Source organism: Plecotus auritus, assembly GCF_963455305.1.
Source record: "Plecotus auritus genome assembly, chromosome: 6".
Classification (NCBI taxonomy): Eukaryota; Metazoa; Chordata; class Mammalia; order Chiroptera; family Vespertilionidae; genus Plecotus; species Plecotus auritus.
Window position 1 is genome coordinate 106697684 of NC_137773.1, and position 19945 is coordinate 106717628.

Sequence of the window (19945 nt, forward strand, 5' to 3'; positions counted from 1 at the left end):
AAGGTACAGCTGAACAACTAGATGCCACCAGCAGAATGACCTGAGAGAATAGGCTGGCCTTGAATATGATTCTGGCAGAAAAAGAAGGAATATGTGTAATGTTGAAGGTCTGTTATAGATTCATCTGTGACATCACAGCCAGACGGACCATCACTGAGGCCCCACAGGCACTGGCAGCTTTAGCTGATGAGTGAGCTGGAACACTGGGAATGAGGATCCTTTCTCCAATTCACTAGAGCACTGGTTTGGAAGTGGAAGGGAGCAATGGTGTCCATATTCACCCCTTTGATTAGGAGTTACTGTAATGGGATGTTACATCATCCCATGTACTTTCCAAAGGTTAATTGAAACCACATTAACCAAACAGCAAATTAGTCTTCTAGACACTGCAGAACATGAAAGTCCATGAATGTTAGCCGAGTTTGAAGAGTTGAAATAAAGAAAAGGGGGGAATTGTGAGAATAAACAGGTCATCTTTTCTGTCAACTAACAGTTTAGACAGCTGCCATTTTGGACTGCATAACTTGGCAACCACCATGTGGGCCGCATGACTTGCAGCTCCCCTGGGGGCTGCCATCTTGACAAGGCAAAGGCCAACCTTCCCTTCAAATTAGCCAGTCACAAAAGACTGTGCGCCTGAGCTCCAATCAAGAGTGAGGGACAGGTCATGTGCATTAAAAAGCCGAGCACACCACCTGCTCGGTGTGCATATGCTCCCAGACCATGTGCGTGCACACCCTTCTGCACAGCAGGAAAGATATTTGCCTTGCTGCCTGGCTCCCAAGTATGTTTTGTGTTCTATCAGGACCCCTGAATTTGGAGGCTCGCCTTATTTCTTACAACTGAGTCAAATGGCAGTTCCATATTTAATTTTTGGGGGAAACTCCATACTGTTTTCCATCTTGGCTGCACCAGTCTGCATTCCCACAGCATTGTACTAGGGTTCCATTTTCTCTATATCCTCACCAGCACTTGTCATTTGTTGATTTGTTGATGGTAGCCATTCTGACAGGTGTGAGGTGATACCTCGTTGTTGTTTTAATTTGCATCTTTCTGATGATCAGTGACTGTGAGCATTAGTGTAATGCTGGTTTCATAGAAAGAGCTTGGAAGTGTGCCTTCCTCGTGAATTTTTTCAAATAGTCTGAGGAGGATAGGTTTTAGTTCTTCTTTCAATGTTTAGTAAAACACCCCTGTGAAGCCATTCAGATCAGGGCTTTTGTTTGCTGGAAGTTTTTTTTATTACTGCTTCAATTTCATCAGTAGTTATTGGCCTATTCAGGTTTTCTGATTCTTCCTGATTGAGTTTTGGAAGATTGTATTTTTCTAGGAATATGTCCCTTTCATCTAGGTTGTCCAGTTTGTTGGAGTAGAGTTGTTCCTAGTATTTTTTTTTACAATCTTTTGTATGTTTGTGGGGTCAGTTGTTACTTCACCTCTTTCATTTCTGATTTTGTTTATTTTCCTCTCTCTTTGTTTCTTGGTGAGCCTGGCTAGAAGTCCATCAATGTTGTTTATCCTTTCAAAGAACCAGCTCTTGGTTTCATTGATCTTTTATATTGTTATTGTTATTGTTTTGTCTCTATGTCATTTATTTCCACTCTATTCTTTATTATTAACTTTCTTCTGCTTACTCTAAACTTTTCTTGCTCCTCTCTTTCTATTCTAAGTTGTAGGATTAGATAATTTATTACCATTTTTTCTTGTTATTTTTTTGTTTTTGTTTGTTTGTTTGTTTTGAGGTAGCCTGTAGAGCTATGAACTTCCCTCTCAGGACTGCTTTCACTGTGTCCCAAGTATGTTTTGTTTTGGGATTTGTTGTGTTTTTATTGTCATTTTTTTAAAGGATCTTTTTTATTTCATCTTTGATCTCTTTGGCAGCCCAATCATTGTTTAATAACATGCTATTTAGCCTTCACATGTTTGATTTTTTTAGTTTTTATTGTAGTTGAATTCTAATTTAATGCCACTGTAATTTGAGAAGATGCTTGATATGATTTCAATCTTCTTGAATTTGAAGATATTTGCCTGTGTGTTGCTTATGTCTTTTGATTGGGGCTTTAATCCATTTACATTTAAAGTTATTATTGATAAGTACTTGTTTGTTGGCATTTTATTCTTTATGCCTGTGTTCCTTCTTCCCTTCCTGTTTCTTTTTACAGCAGTCCCTTTAGCATATCTTGCATTGGTGGTTTGGTAGTAATAAACTCCCTTAGTCCTTTTTTGTCCTTGAAGCTCCTGATTTTACCTTCAATTTTGAATGATAGCATTGCTGGGTATAGTATCTTGGATGCAGACCCTTGCTTTGCATGACTTTGTATATTTCATTCCATTCTTTTCTGGCCTGATGTGTTTCTGTTGAGAAATAAGTTGATAGTCTTATGGGAGCTCCCTTATAGGTAACTTTCTGTCTCTCTCAGGCAGCCTTTAAGATTCTTACTTTGTCGCCGAAACCGGTTTGGCTCAGTGGATAGAGCGTCAGCCTGCGGACTGAAAGGTCCCAGGTTCGATTCCGGTCAAGGGCACGTACCTTAGTTGCGGGCACATCCCCAGTAGGAGGTGTGCAGGAGGCAGCTGATCGATGTTTCTCTCTCATCGATGTTTCTTACTCTCTATCCCTCTCCCTTCCTCTCTGTAAAATATCAATAAAATATATAAAAAAAAAAGATTCTTACTTTGTCATTGGTGTTTGCCAATTTAATTATAATGTGTCTTGGTGTTGGTATTTTTGGGTTCATCTTTTTTGGGACTCTGTGTGCTTCTTGGATTTGTGTGAGTTTTTTCTTCCCCATATCAAGGAAGTTTTCTGTCATTATTTCTTCAAATAGGTTTCCTATTCCTTGCTCAGTTTCCTCTCTTTCTGGAACCCTTATTATGCATATGTTGTTTTCTTTCATGTTGTCCCAAAGCTCCCTTAGGTTCTCCTCCTATATTTTACATTTTTTTTCAGTTGCTGCTCTGCTTGGGTATTTTTTCCTACCTTGTCTTCTAGCTCACTGATGTGGTAGTCTGCTTCTTCTAGTCTACCGTTAATGATTTCTATTGTGTTCTTTATTGCAGCAATGTCATTCTTTATTTCTTCTTGATTCTTCTTCATTTCCTCTTGGTTCTTACACATATTGTTGAATTTGTCTTCCATCCTTTTCAGCGTCCTTATAATTATTGCTCTGAATTCTTTCTCTGACAAATTGCTTGCCTGCCTCCATTTCACTTACTTCCTTTTCCAGTGATTCCTCCTTTTCTTTCATATGGGGGATGTTTCTTTGTCTCCCCATTTTTACTCTTCTCAGGGTGTCTGGTTATGTAGCTCACTCTCTACCACATTGACTTAAAGGCACAAAATACAACACGACAAGACACAACACAGAAGGCACCAAACATGATACCAATAACCCCAAATAAAGGTGACCACTAGAGAAAAGAGCATTTGGAGAGAGAAAAGAGTGCAAAAATGATATTGAGAAAAGGAAAAAAAGGTAGGAGAGAAAAGAAAGAGAAGAATAAAGAAAGGGGGAAACTATATGTATATGGGCGGAGAAAAACAACAACTAATTCAAAACATGGAAACAACAAGCACCCAGAGAAGAAGGAGGGAAGATGAATCTGAAGAGGCAGCACTTATTTCCAGAAGGTAAGGTCAAAGAATTGAATAAATGGGGAAATGGCCATGATTCAGTATAGAGGAGGTAGAAAGACAAGGAGTGTATAAGAAGAAAAGTAAAAAACAAAATACTAAAAAATAATAATAAATAAGTAAATAATAAATAATAATTATTGAAATATATATTAAAATATATATAAAATAAAATTTATATTTATATATATATATATATATATATATATATATATATATGTATAATTTTTTTCCTTTCTTTAATCTATCTATGTAGCCGAAACCGGTTTGGCTCAGTGGATAGAGCGTCGGTCTGCGGACTGGGGGGTCCCGGGTTCGATTCCGGTCAAGGGCATGTACCTTGGTTGCAGGCACATCCCCAGTGGGGGGTGTGCAGGAGGCAGCTGATCGATGTTTCTCTCTCATCGATGTTTCTAGCTCTCTATCCTTCTCCCTTCCTCTCTGTAAAATATCAATTAAAAAAAAAATCTATCTATGTATTCTTCTATTTTTTGAAAAGGAGAATAGAGACCAAATAGGTCTGAGTTGGTGATTGAAACTAATTAAGCTATTAGTAGAAGAAGAGAACAAGTGAGGAGAGGAAAAACAGAAGCATAAAAAATAAGAAAACAGAGTAAAACAAACTAACAAGCAACAACAAGAAAGAAAGGAAGAAAGAAAGAAAGAAAGAAAGAAAGAAAGAAAGAAAGAAAGAAAGAAAGAAAGAAAGAGAAAGAAAGAAAGGAAGAAAGAAAGAAAGAAAGAAAGAAAGAAAGAAAGAAAGAAAGAAAGAAAGAAAAGGAAAAAATTGGCTAGTGAAGAAAGAGAAAAGAGAAGTGTGCATGTACTTGGAGGAGGGGAGAGGAAATTAGATATATGAGTAAGATCAATTTTTAACAGGGAGTAAAAATAAAGGATAGATAAAAATCAAAGCAGGAACAGGGGAAGCAAAACAGGATAAAAAGGGGGAAAGTGAGGGAGAAAGTGTTGGCATAAAGGAAAATTGAGAAAAAGTAAAATAATGATTAAAAAAATAAAAATAAGATGTAGAACACTAATCCAAAAATAAAAAATAACCCCTTTGAAAGTGGTAAAATAATAGTAATAATAATAATAAATAAAAATATAATAATAAGAAAGTAAAATAAAGTGAGAAAAAAATAGTTTCTTAAGTAAAAGATAAAAAATAAAAAGGTGAAGTAATGAAGTTCATTTGCTTCAGCGGAGCTTCAATGACCCATGGGAGCTGGTTTAAGACCCCCTCTACTGTTCTGCCTGGCACATCTGTTTCCTATCAGGTAGTCAGCAGTGTTGAAGTTCCCTGCAATCCACTGCTCCTCTGTGTCATAGGCCACAACCTTGGTTTCAAGCAGGTGGGATCACTCTGCTCACTTTGTTTCTCTGCCTGCCTTCAGATGTATTTACACAAGCGTCTATTTCTGACACAGCCCATGGGTGGCAGTTTTTCTGTATTAATTTCTGGGACCAAATGGCCCCTCAACTCAGTCCCCCAGGGTTCCCTCAGGGTGTTTAGACTCTTCCTTTCCCTGCTACATTGAAGACTGAGTTGGAGGGACAGACTGTTTCAGAGCTGGTTTCCTGCTCATCTCTCCCTATTCTGCTCCCCAGTTTCCACAAAAACCACCTTCCCCTATAACCTTGGTGAGTGTTTTTAATTGAAAGATCCTATGTACTGGGTTTAGCAAGTAAAAGCAAGGAATTTATAAAGACAAAGCAACAAAGCCTCATGTCTTTCTCCCCCGGGCACTGCGCAGCTGATATAGAACTTCAGGCTGCCTTTCTGGGCACAGTCTCCCACAGCTGTGGACTTAGATCTAGAGTCCCCCACTTCCAGCAGCCCTGTGGACCGCCTTCCACATTTGAGGGCTACACTGACAGCACGTTCACACCTCAGACCAGTCTCTATGTGGTCTCCACTTTCCATTCTTGGGTAACAGGGTTCAGTCCAACTAGTCTTCAGTTGAATTTTCTGGGCGGTTCTTCTGTATTTTATTTGTATTTCCAGTTTGGTCCTGGGAGAGTGTCAGTGTAGCTTCCACTTACTCCACTACCATTTTGGAATTCCCCATATCTACGGTATGTGTTTTCAACTACATTTCATCTTCCATGTCAAGGTGTTTGTACCAGGGAGGCAGTCTGCAATAGCTCACTTCAAGGAGATGCAAAAACCAATATCTTGTTCAGAGTTACTTAAAGTGCTGGCCCTGGACAAGATTAAGTGTCTGCACCTGATTATAAATCACATATAGCTTCCTTTATTGAGAGAGTCTTACCATGAAAAAAAAAAATCAGCTTATCTAAAATGCATACTTGATAATGTTATTGATTAACAATTTTGCACAAGTTTCTTATATCAACAGTCCATAGGCCACACTTTGAGGAGCAGAGGTCTGGATGGCTCATTTGACAGAGGAAGTAGTATTTCCATCCAGAGGAAGTAGTATGTGGTTCAGAGTTGCCCCTTGTATAGAGAAACAATTATCAATATTTATTAATGATTCAATGCTATGTAAAGTGTGGTAGATTAAGTACTCCTGGCATGAAATAAATCCCAGATGATTTCTTATAATTAAAGGCAAAACACATTTTTTACATTCTATTTATGAGTATAGGATTCATCTACTCTAAAACTTTTTACATGACTTTCAACCTCCTCTCCAACCAGAGCTGGAATTTCAATCTTCAGAGATTGTGTGAAGCGATTTTCTTTTACATCCATTACAAGTGAATCATTTGGCAAAGAGATTTTTTAAATACATAAAGCAATTTAATTTATCCTTAGTTGTTTAGATAAATAAATAAAAAGATCTCTATGCACCCCTTTTTAAAATTAAAGAAAGCAGTTGAAGTCAATCAATACAACAGTTTCTATATTTTATCAATTTTCAACCAAGTACAATAAACACGAATTTTTTATTAGAAAATATCACTGTTACAAAAATTAAAAATAAATAAGTTGCTGCCACAAAATTGCAACATAATATCTAGTTAGCTCATTCTGTTATGGTCAATTGAAAGAAAGATGACAAAAGTGAACAGAACAAAAAAAGGAAAGAGATTTAGAAAGAGGAAGAAAAGACAGAAAAAGTGCTTTAGTAATGATTTAGTTATATGAAGTCACCAAGAGGAACACATCCTCTGACTAAAATGCTATGATGAGACCCTATTATATGAATGCTTTTATTGTCCCGGGGTAAAGGAGATGCTCACGTTCTCTCTGTAAAGGCACTACTGGCAAACTTTGTTCTCCCACGCGGAACCAGAAGACCCGAGGAGCAGTGGTCTTAACGGTGCTGGAGGAGTGCTTACTCGTACTTGTCCACACTTGGATGGCTGGCATCTGGCAGCACTGCCTACATCACGACTGAGAAGGTTCAAAGACAATGGTCAAACCGGGCTTTTCTTCTTGAAGTTCTTCTAACGCGCAGATTGTATCATAATTAAAATACATTTTACACAACCTATAAAAGCAAACAGAGAGCCTTGAGTTATGCTCTTCAAATGAACACTCAGAATTTTTGGCCTTAAAATATATCATCTCACTTCCCTTATTCTCACACACTTCTAAGCTCTCCAGTTCTGCACTTCATACCTAACGTAGTTTATGTTATATTTGTAACCTTCAAGTTTGAAAATGTTTAAACATATATAAACATAAAGAGAATAGTGTAATAAATAGTGTAGACTGCCTCCCTGGTACATATGGCCATTCAGCAGGTTTGACAATTAATAGCTCATGGCCAATCTTGTTTCAATTAAACACAGCGGTCACACATCTATAAATATTTCATGGTATAACACTAAATGAAGAAGATTTTTAAAAACATAATACAATGCCATTATTACAGTTTAAAAAGTTAACAATAATTCCTTAATATTAACATATGTCTAATATGTTTAAATTTCCTCAACTGTCTGATAATTCTTATATTATGTTCATTTAATCAGAAGCCATATAAAGTCCACATGTTGCAATTGCTTGGTAGGCCTCTCATGTTTCTTTGACATGAATTCTTTCTCCTCTTTTCCTTGCCACTCAAATGAGAAATCATACCATTTGTCCTGCATCATTTCTAACAATCTTGATTTGATTATGTTGTGAATTGAAAGTATATGTTCCTCCAAAATCTGTACGTTGAAGCCCTAACCCTCAGTGTGATGGTATTTGGATATGATGCCTTTAGGATCTAATTAGCATTAGATGAGTTCATTCGGATGGGTCCTCACAATAGGATTAGTGTTCTTATAGGAAGAGCTACCAGAGTGTTCTCTCTCTCCGCCACATGATGACACAGCACAAGGGTGCCATCTGACAGCTCAGAAGAGAGCTGTCACCAGAAACTGAATCGGCAGACTTGGACTTACCTTCCTCCATAGCTGTGAGAAATAAATGTCTATTCTTTAAGGCACCCAGTCTATGCTATTTTGTTATGGCAGCCAAGTTGACAAGAGAGGTTGAGTGCATCTATGAACTCTCAAGTCTGTTTTGAGCCTGTCCTTTGTCCTCAGAATGTCCTTCAGAGCTTGGTCAGTGATCCCACATACAGCAATGTCACAGCTTCATCCTAACCAATCCCTTCTTTTGTTCCTCTATTTCTCTTAGCTCTGAGAATTTTGGCTTTTCCTGTAGCAAATATGTTCCACTGTGTCGGCACAAGGATGCAATGCTGATTCAAACTTTTATTTATTCAAACCTGCATTCCAGTTCAGTTCTCAGCCTTGAGGTAATAGAAAAGGGCAGAAGTCCCTGGGCTAATAGAATTTATATTCTTGGGGGAGGGTATAGATAATAAATAAACAAGAAAATAACATATATGATGGTGGTCAACACTATGGAGGGAAATATGAAGAGAAGAGAAAATAGCATGCTGGCCTGCTGCTTTCAATAGGATGGCAAGAAACACACAGAGAAAGATCTTTAAGCAGATAATTTAAGGATGTACGGGAACAAGGCATGTGTATATCAAAAAATGAGAGAGTTCCAGGCGGAGGAACACCAAGTGCAAAATTCCAGAGAATACAGACAGTGTTTAAGCGAAACAGTGTGAAAGGAGCAGAAGGAACAGGGTCAGGAAAAGATGAATTTGCAGAAGCAGCAGGCTTAGATCACAGAGGATCTTGGGCTCTGCCATGAGTTTATAGCTCTCACTTTGAATATGATAGGAAGTCACTGGAGCATGTTGATAGGAGTGAGTCCTGTTTTAGTTGTACCCTCCATCTTCTATGGTAATCAAAATAAATGCAGAGTAGCCTGGCAGAATGCCACCATAGCAATCCATTCAAGAGATGATGGTGGCTTGAACCAAGGTAAGAACCATAAAGCTGGCAAGAGGTAGACAATGAGTGGGCATGCTGTGGAAGCCGAGCTTACAGGACATGCCAATGGACTGGATATGCATAAGGAAGAAAAAGCATCAATGGTGACATCTGGATGACAGTTACCATTGGCTGAGAAAGGGAAGAAGCAAGTTTCAGACAGAGTGGAATAGCACAGATTTGGATTTAAACATGTGAAATTTGGGAGGCTTATTAGACACCCAAGTGTAAATGTCAGATAAGCATTTGGACATGGTATTCATGGAGATATAAATTGGGGGTATAACACATATAGAGTAAAGCCAGAAGACTAAATGATATAAATGAGGGAGAAAATGTAGAGAAGGAAAATTAGGCAATGGGTGAGTCACAGGGATTCAGCATGTAAAGGTCAGGGCAATGAGAAGCAAAAAAGAAGACTGAGCAGAAATAGCCAATAAAGTAGGAGAAAACCCAGAGGAGAGTATGATGCCTCTAAAGCCAAGTGAGGGAAACGTCCTCTTTGGGGAGTGTGATCCTCGGGGATGATTGAAGTCCTGACACTAACAGGAAGCTCGTACTACAAAAGTAATGAGTATCTCAGTAGTACCCTGGTGATGGAAGGGAGCCAATAGTTTCAATATACTTCATTGGCTGAATTTTATAGAATTTCTCATCTTCATGTTTCTGGATCATGCTCTTCCCATTTATAAATACTCAAAAACAAGATCAACAGCATTCCTCTGTGCCAAGACCTTTGCAATAAGGATGAACCATAGATAAGTCTAGTTCTATTAAGTCCAAGCCCCTGCATAGAAATATAATTCCATTTGGCTGCTTTCATTAGACCTTACATTTCTTTTAGGAATATGGATGGAAAGTGTTTTATACCCAACTAAACCTTGAATATTCTAGATGTCTGGATGAAGTTGAATGTGTAGTTCATGACTCATCTACCCTATTTTTAAAATATCTTTGCCCTAGCCGGTTTGGCTCAGTGGACAGAGTGTTGGCCTGTGGACCAAAAGGTCCTGGGTTTGATTCTGGCTTCTCCCCAGCATGGGCCCTGGTAGGGGCTCATGCAGGAGGCAACCAATTGATTTGTTTCTTTCACATTGATATTTCTCTCTGTCTTTCCCTCTCTCTTCCACTCTCTCTAGATCATTGGAAAAAATATCCTTGGGTAGGGATTAACAAGACAAAACAAAACACCAACAACAAACATATCTTCAATACCTGGGCCAGGCCCAACTTCACCCTGAGTGCAAAAAAAACCATCTTGGATTTTGGTAACTGGCCAACTTTTCCTTAGAACTTGGAGCCCTGCCCCTCATGTCTCTGAGGAGAGCACTTACTGAAGTCTTTTTAGGAGACAGCCCTGTTGTTTCAGCACTTCACAGAACAGCATGACCCCCAGATCACCCAAGTCATTGTTGCCCAGGTTCAGCTGCCGTAAGCTCTGGTTGGAGGTCAGAAGTGTGGAAAGATCCCAGCAGCAGTGTGAGGAGAGGCTGCAATTGTCTAGTCTGCAAGAAAGAGAGTGATTCAGATAAAATGTTCCCTTCCCTTTCTCCAGGTCTCCCAGATCTTAGCCTGTAATATTTCAAACAAAGAAAAAGTGCAGGATGAACAAGCTTGGAATAATTATATGTGTCATGATTATTCTGCTCTTCTTTGCAGATGAGAGTATTTTTCCAGTCTACTGGAGTATCCAGATCCAATTAGCAATAGCACTTTCTGAATTGATGTTTCCTAAATTCTGTCTCCTCCCAAACTTCCTTAAAATATAAGAGCCATACCACCCCCATTCTTTTGTGGTGGAGAGGTTTGTGGTGAAAGGAACTCATCATTATCTTTATATCATCTAGAAGTAGAACTCTTCCCAGTCCCGTGATTCTGTAATAAGCCAAACCCTCAGAGGACACCATCACTTCTTAGATACAGATTATCTCATCATCACTTCTCTATACACCCTTCCTCTTACCCACTATATATTCTGACATCTCAGGTTGTTCCACATCACTTTAATAAGCTAAGGCACTTACTCCAACATCTGAAGCTTGCAGTTGGGGTGCAAGAGTCCCTTACACAGTAGCTTCACCCCCATGTCTCCAAGCGCATTCCCCCGTAGGTAAAGGTGTGTGAGATTCTGGTTGCCACTGAGCACTGAGGAAAGAGCTGGACAACAAACTGACGTAAGGCCTGACTTCACCAACCTGTAGAAGAAATGGGAAGAAAACTCCTCAATGTCCAGCCTTCCTTGGACATTGCACAACTATCTCACCACAGGAACCTCATCTTATCTGAAGAGCTGCATCCTCCAACATAAAGGCCAGAAGCTAGAATCACAGATATAACCTGAGGAAAGCATAAATCCCTGTCTCTGGCCCCATAAAAGAGACAAATGATGGTCTCAGTAGATATCTTGCTGGGATCAGTGGAAGAGTCAGAGTGAAAACAAACTGAGCCAGATTGACTTCACAGTCCTTCTCCTTCTTACACATATTCCCTCTGGCCATGCATGCTCCTCATGACCACTTCATCCAGAAAGACATCTCAGGCTGTCCCACAACATTGCAGAGACCTGCCTTATTTGATTCAACCAGGAAAGGTCGCAGTGCAACTGTATTACATATTTCTTTACAGATTAGAAATTTGAGGCTCATCAAATAATGTGTTTCTCTTAAGGTTAAGGAACAAGTGTATGGTGGAGAGGAAACCCAGACTTAAGCCTTCTGGAGTCATCCCCTATCGGTTGCCCCATCTGTCCATGTCACGCTGCCTTCTGCACTATAAGGCACTCCTTGGAACATAAAGCCCTAGCCATGCATTACATTCAGTGGAATTAAAGTTTTTTATGTACTACTTTTGTGTCAAGTGAGCTTACTTTCTTACCCAACAAGAGCATGGGGGCTCTGAAATAGAAAGCTCTGTCACTTCTGCGTAGAATTTCAGAGGCTGATATATAGTATATAGAAAGGCACAGCTACTAGGCCTTCAACAAAGCCTTGATTAAAGAGCATATCATACAATCATATTTATTTCTGCTAGAATTCTTAACCATCACATGTTTTTTAAGCTCTAAAGTCTTAGAATCAGGAAAAATAGAAACACAGAAAGAAGTCATTCAGACAGTGTAACACGAACAGATGACCTAAAGGAAACAGAAGTACTTACCTACCCACTGTCTTTATCTTCCCATGAATCAGAATGAAAAAGACAGAGTAAGCAAGATGAAGAGGGAAACGAAGCCCAAGAGGGACAAGTAGAAACAAGGCAAGTTTCAAGTAGCTTCTAGTACATTTTGTCTCCAGCTATGAAGAATTTCATCTCAGGGTACTCAGTGAACATGCAGAAGGGATTTGCAGGCTTGCTGCCTGTTATAGACCTAATGTTTGTAACCTCCAAAATTCCTATGTTAAATTTGTAACTCCCAATATGATGGTGTTATGAGGTGAAGTCTTTCAGAGATTTGATTAGGTCTTGAGGGTGGAGCCCTCATGATGGGATTAGTGCCCTTATAATAGAAATCTGAGAGCACTCTCACTCCTATGCTACATGATGACACAGTGAGAAGGTGACTGCAAGCCAGTAAGAGTCCTCACCAGGAACCATATCTATAGGAGCCTTGATCTTGTGCTCCTGGCCTCTGGGACTGTGAACAATAAATATTGGTTGTTTAAGTCACCTAGTCTATGGTATTTTTTTTTTTTTTTTTTTAGAGAGGGAGACAGGGAGAGGGAAAGAGAAACATTGATGAGAGAGAGATATATTGATCAGTTGCCTCCCACATACTTCCCAATCTGGAATTGAACCTGCAACCTAGGTATGTGCTTGACCAGGAATCAAACCCATGACTTTTTGGTGCATGGAATGACACTCCAACCAACTGAGCCACACTGGGCAGGGCTATGGCATCTATACTAATAAAAGGGTAATATGCTAATTAGACCGGATAGACCAGACGTCTTCCGATCATCCTTCTGGACAAAGCCACAGTGAGGGGGGGCCAGGGCAGAGGTGGTTAGGGGTGATCAGGTCGGCAGGGGAACAGTTAGGGGCAATCAGGCCTGCAGGAGAGAACAGTTAAGGGTGATCAGGCAGGCAGGCAGAGGAGGTTAGGGGTGATTAGATCAGCAGGTGAGCAGTTAGGGGTGATCAGGCCTGCAGGGGAGCAGTTAGGGGCAATCAGGCAGGCAAGCACAGTGGTTAGGGGTGATCAGGCAGGCAGGCAGGTGAGCAATTAGGAGCCAGTGCACAAAATTTGTGCATGGGGGAGGGGGTCCCTCAGCCCAGCCTGCACCCTCTCCAATCTAGGACCCCTCAGACAGCCCTCTCACAATCTTGGACCACTGGCTCCCTACCGCTCACGTGCCTGCCTGATTGCCCCTAACCATTTCTGCCTGCCAGCCTGATCACCCCCTAACCCAGGGATGGGCAAACTTTTTGACTCGAGGGCCACAATGGGTTCTTAAACTGGACCGGAGGGCTAGAACAAAAGCATGGATGGAGTGTTTGTGTGAACTAATATAAATTCAAAGTAAAGGAGCGGAGGGGAGAGCAAGAGAACCCTCTGCTCTTTCGGCTCCGAAGGGCCGGATAGAACAGCCAAACGGGCCAGATCCGGCCCGCGGGCCATAGTTTGCCCACGGCTGCCCTAACCACTCCCCTGCCAGACTGATAAACACCTAACTGCTCCCCTGCTGGGCCGATTGCCCCTAACTGCCCTCCCCTGCTGGCCTGGTTGCCCCTAACTGCCCTCCCCTGCAGGCCTGTTCACCCCCAACTGCCCTCCCCTGCTGGCCCGGTCACCCCTAACTGCCCTCCCCTGCAGGCCTGGTCACCCCTAACCCCAACACCTAACTGCTCCCCTTGCCAGCTTGGTCACCTCTAACTGCCCTCCCCTGCAGGCCTGGTCAGCCCTAACTGCCCTTCCCTTCAGGTCTGATCACCCCCAACTGCCCTCCCTTGCAGGCCTGGTCCCTCCCAACTGCCCTCCCCTGTTGGCCATCTTGTGACGGCCATCTTGTGCCCACATGGGAGCAGCCATCTTTGACCACATGGGGGCAGCCATCTTGTGTATTGGAGTAATGGTCAATTTGCATATTACCTCTTTATTATATAGGATACCCTTTGAAATGTCTGGGTAACTTGTAACTTCCCTTTTTCTGGACCCCTTGGGGCACAATCTAATGTGCTGGGCAACAGGACAGATACTACAAATTCCTTCATTGTTATCATGTTAATTGTTCCTGCACCCACTTAAGTATGTGTCTATCATTTTACTTTTTATCCAATCCCAGGGGTTTCCCTGCTTTGCTTTCTCCCACCTCTCTAGTCTATCACCAATGGATTTCATGTTACCCACCTACGTCCTTTTCCTTTGATTGCAATGCATAAATATAGATGTAACCTGCCATTCTCCAGAGCATTATCTCAATTCATTGAGGTTCTACTTCCCGGCATATGTCAGCAGTTTGGCTCAAAAAACTCACAAAAATTCTTTACAGGTTTCAATGGTTTTTTACGTTAACATTTTGGTCATCTTATAAATTGCAATATTGTACAATCTTTAATGTATGTGCATAACAACAGAGTCAAAATATATGAGGCAAAAACTGATATAACTGGAAGAAAGAATGGATGAATCTACTATTGTTGAAGATTTCAACACCCCCTGTCAGAAATGGACAGATCTATCAGGCAGAAAATCAGTAAGGGCCTACTTAAATTCAATAATAGTATCAACCAATTAGATGTAATTGACATCTATAGACTATTTCATCCAAGAACAGAAGAATATACATTCTTATCAAGCTGTGGGTGAAAAGGGGGCCACATGCTAATCTGACTAGCTCAGGGAAGGCCTGTGTGGTGCCCTTGCAAACTCAGAGACCTAAAGTAACCACAAAGGATGGTATAAAATTAAAACTTGCTTAACTAAAATGAAGTTTATGGTGGGTAGTCATGTCCTAGGCTTGTATCTTCCCTGACAAAAGTCAATCTTCATCTTAACTGAACCTGCTAATTTTTTTTTTTTTTTGCATCTACAATAACATATTGTTGGAATGTCAAAGTAATTGTCCTTTTTCCAGACTCTGCAGATATAAAAAAAAAAACAACACTTAAATTAACATGGGAAATTGTGCCTCCAAAGCTGGAAACTCCCAGACCCCCAGCCTTCATTAATACTCTTGATAAGAAGCCTTTATTTGCAAGTGCTTTACAGAAATGGGAAGATTTAACTAGAAAATAATAACCTTAAAATGGCCAAAATTCAGTTGTTGTCTTTGGGTACATAAATTAATATTTTGCATGCAAAAATTAGAAAAATGCTGGCTCTAAAATTAAACTGGATGAATGAATGGGAAACATGTCTTGATTTAAAAATTAGAAGCTTCTTAAGAGAATCACAGGAAAATTATTTTAAAAAACAAATTAGTAAGAAATTTTAGAAACTGTCTCTGAACTATTCTGAGACTAACAAGTGCTTACACCCTATCCTCCCCTTCTGTAGCTCCTCCACTATATCCTTTGCTCTCTGAGCTTCCTTGTCCGGACTTGCCCTTTCCCCTCCCTTCTTTCTTCCCCTTTTGTCTCCTCCACTACCACTGACTTAGGGGAAAATGTGAATAGGAATTCTAACAGCCCCCTTTAGAAAAAAGCTGCTGTCAGCTAGAGAGAAATCAGTAATTGCTCCCAATTTTATCCGGGATCCTGATGGGTTCACAAAGAAATTTAACTGTCAGAAAGTGGAATCCTGGCCATTCTGACCTATTCCAGTTAATACACCAACTGGTTTCTGAGAGCAAGGCAACAGAATTACTAAATAAGGTATGCTGTGAAACTGTAAAGGAGTCTGTTTTTACTGTAAAAAGCCAGGTCACCATAAGAAAAATTGTAGAAAACTGAAATGAGATTTACAAAGAGAAAACAACCAAAGCAAACATAGGGTTGCTCTGAGGACTATAGGAGGGTATTTCCCCTTCTCCTTACTAATACTTTAGGAGAAATTGAAATTACCCTAAAAGGGGAATTTACTAAGTTTCTTGTAGACACTGGGGCTACTTTACCCATTCTTAACTCTACCCAACTCAGTGTCCCTCTCCCTCAGAATAAAGCTTCTGTGCAAATGGTAGGAGTACCTAACAAACCAATGACTGTTTTAAAACCAGAACCTGTTTCCTTCCCAACTAGGGGATGTTATGGGACAACATATATGTTACTGGTCAAATCTGCCCCAGTTCACCTGATTGGGTGAGGTTTTGTGGGAGGTTTTTTGAAATCAGTGATGCCCACATATGCTTTTTTCAAAAGGGTAAAATGTATTTAGAACTAAGTGAACCAGATACTGAACCAAAATGGGAAAATTATTATTTTAAGAAGGGGACCTTCCAGGAAGAAACTAATCTTGAAACTGACTGAACATTTGCTGACCATCTTTTCTTCATTAGTCACTTCAATGAGAGCCTGAGAGACTGCTTAACAGGGTGGGTACCTGCACTACTCAGAATGGCTCAGACAGCAGAGATGCCTCTAACTCTCAGCTTGCTATATGTGTCTCTGTATATGGTGAACCAGTCCACAGTGCCTTGAAAGTCCCCTTTTTGGGGTATATACTCACCAACTGGGAGAAATTTGACTCCAGGTCCCTCAAGAAAAAGGCTAATCTTCTTTTGTAACATGGCCTGGTCCAAATGTAAAGTGAGCAAAATATAATTGGACCAGTTAATGGCACAATTAATTTTAATACTATCTTGCAGCTAGGACCTGTTTTCCCATTCCCAAACTAAAAGCCTTTATGGCTTTCAGAGGTGACCCTAAGCTAAGTAATTTTTGTAAACTAGAAAAACGTACATACCCAAATGGTATCCCAAAAAATGGGTGAATGGACTTGTCAGTCCATTGTTGAGTACAAACAAACAAACAGTACGATCTTAGTTTTATAATGCAGTCTTTACAGGGGCAGAGGTATGGCTCCAGAAACAACTCAAAGCCCACCAAATGTTTTTACCTTCCCCAAATCTCCCCTATTCATCTCCTGAGACTGACAGATAATTGGCTTTCTGAAACCAAAGTCCCAGGACCTTTGAAATGCAAATGCCAAGAACTCTTGTCACAGGCCATTTTTTAAAATACAAATCTCTGGAAGGTAAATCTTCTCAAAATAGAAAAAAAAAATCTTAGCCACCTAGGCAAATCACTTTAATTTATTTTAACCATTCCTTTCTAAATTAGTGAATTTTAAGTAAAGTTATTGACTATCTGGATATTTTGAAATAACATGAAATACTGAAACATAGATTGCCAGACAAGTCTTAAGTTTCTCTGTTTTTGTCTTTTTATTGTGGAAAGTCTGTAAAGCAGATTTGGAGCTGTTGGTGTAATATCTTGTGCTTTGATGAAGGTGTGTTTCTTGAAAGTGAGAGTGTGTTTAAACTGTGTTCATAAACATCAATCCAAGGAATGCTGGCTGATTACTTTTTTGGTTATCATTAGAAAGCAAGGCTTCTATGAGTTAAAATTTCAAGTTAAGTTGGAAGAAATAATATGATTGTGATTATAGAAGGCATGAGGTATGGAGACTCATTTTTGAGGGAAAAGAAAGAAAGTTGTTCTAAGGACAATTATTTCTGAATGGATAAAAGGGTGTGTGAACGTTTATAAAAAATATCTTGCATTTTCTCTGCAAAAATTAGTAATTCAAATTATGTGTATGTTCTTTATGTGGTATGTGTTCATCTGTGTATTATGTATGGTGAATTTTCAGCCTCCATAACTAGGATATAATCTTTTATTGGCCTAAGATTACTTACATAAATTAAGCAAAACTCTACAGTCTGAACAAAATATTTAATATCAAAACTGTTTTTAAGTTTAATTAATACCATAAAGTATGTGTTTCTTTTACCAAGATTTACAAAGAATTTATAATATAATTTTTTGGTTAAGTATATTTGACAACTTTCCCAAAGTTTAAATTTTAAGAAACTTTTTAACAGGGAGATGACTTTGAGTCATTCCAATGGGCCTTGAAATATCTCAAGGATTTATTCTCTCTTTTTATAAAAGAAATGTTTTTCTGTGGTACATCTACACAATGGAATACTACACTGTGGTAAAAAAGAAGGAGTTCTTACCATTTGCAACAGCATGGATGGAACTGGAGAGCATTATGCTAAGTGAAATAAGCCAGTCAGAGAAAGATAAATATCACATGATCTCACTCATTTATGGAATATAATGAAAAACATAAACTGATGAACAAAAATAGATCCAGAGATGGAGAACATCAATCAGACCATTAAACCTCAGAGGGAAGGTAGGGGAGAGTGGGAGTAAGGGGGAGAGATCAACCAAAGGACTTATATGCATTCTTATAAGCCTAACCAATGGACACAGACAACAGGGGGGTGAGGGCATGAGTGGAGGGGACAGGGGGGTAATGGGGGAATAAGGACACATATGTAACACCTTAATCAATAAAGAAATTAAATTTAAAAAATAAATAAATAAAAAATAAAAAATGTTTTTAAACTAAATTAGGCCTATTTAATATACTTAAAATTACATGGGAAGATTTCTCAAATGAAAATTAATAATAATAACTATGTTCTATGAGTATACATATATTTTATTAAAATGGATGTTCTAGAAATTTCAGTCTGCTCTAGAAAGGAACTTGCAAAGATTCAGAGCCAAATTCCCACAGGAAACTCTCAGGGGTAGTACGTGTCCAGTCAGTGACACCAGGCAAGCCAAGAATAATGGTTCCCTGAGGGGGCATCCAGCAGTGGTACTCTGAATATTTATTGTCCACACATTGGGAATCTAAGAATTATTTCCAGTGCTCAATGCACACTTCCAATAAGCCATGTGCAACATTTTAAAATCTTACATATTATTTGTTCTTTTTTTAATTTAAATTCTTTATTATTTGAAGTATTACATAAGTCTCCTTTTTCCCCCATTGACCTCTCCCTAGCAACCCCCACCGCCCAGCACATGCCCTCATCCCCCCAACTGTCTGTGTCCATTGGTTATGCTCATATGCATGCATAATACAAGTCCTTTGGTTGATCTCTTACCCCCTCACACTCCCCACCCCTCACCCCTGCCTTCCCTCATAGGTTGGACAGTCTATTCAATGCTTCTATGACTCTGGTTCTGTTTTTATTCATCAGTTTATGTTGTTCATTATATTCCTCAAATGAGTGAGATAATATGATATTTATCTTCCCCTGACTGGCTTTATCTCGCTTAGCATAATGCTCTCCAGTTCCATCCATGCTGTTGCAAATGGTAAAAGTTCTTTCTTTTTTACAGCAGCATAGTATTCCATTGTGTAGATGTATCACAGTTTTCTAACCACTCATTTGCTGATGGGCACTTAGGCTGTTTCCAGATCTTAGCTATTGTAAATGGTGCTGCTATGAACATAGAGGTGCATATATCATTTCTGATTGGTGTTTCTGTTTTCTTGGGATATATTCCTAGAAGTGGGATTATTGGGTCAAATGGAAGTTCTATTTTTAATTTTTTAAGGAAACACCATACTGTTTTCCACCGTGGCTGCACCAGTCTGCATTCCCACCAGCAGTGCAAGAGAGTTCCTTTTTCTCCACATCTTCGCCAGCACTTGTCCTTTCTTGATTTGTTGATGATAGCCATTCTGACAGGTGTGAGATGGTACTGTGTTGTTGTTTTGGTTTGCATTGCTTGGATGATTGGTGACTTTGAGCATATTTTCATATGTCTCTTGGCCTTCTGTATGTCTTCTTTCGAAAAGTGTCTATTTAGGTCCTTAGCCCATTTTTTGATTGGATTGTTTATCTTCCTTTTGTTAAGTTGTATGAGTTCCCTATAAATTTTAGAGATTAAACCCTTATCAGGGTTAACATTGGCAAATATGTTCTCCCATGCAGTGGGTTTTCTTGTTGTTTTGTTTATGGTTTCTTTTGCTGTGCAGAGCTTTCTATTTTGATGTAGTCCCATTTGTTTATTATCTCCTTAGTT

The 19945-nt window shown here is 39.5% G+C and overlaps 1 protein-coding gene across 2 annotated transcripts in view; it reads right to left on the minus strand.

Moving 5' to 3' along the window:
* Positions 1 to 6511: 6511 nt before the first annotated feature.
* NLRP3 (NLR family pyrin domain containing 3) overlaps positions 6512 to 19945 on the minus strand; it is a gene marked incomplete at its 5' end in the record, with an annotated part of 58163 nt that continues 44729 nt past the window's right edge. For both annotated transcript variants that reach the window (XM_080676672.1, XM_080676673.1), the window contains 3 exons: positions 6512 to 7095; positions 10285 to 10455; positions 10975 to 11145. In XM_080676672.1, the coding sequence (XP_080532798.1) occupies positions 6993 to 7095; positions 10285 to 10455; positions 10975 to 11145 (445 nt within the window). In that variant the 3' untranslated portion in view covers positions 6512 to 6992. The remainder of the gene's footprint in view (positions 7096 to 10284; positions 10456 to 10974; positions 11146 to 19945) is intronic.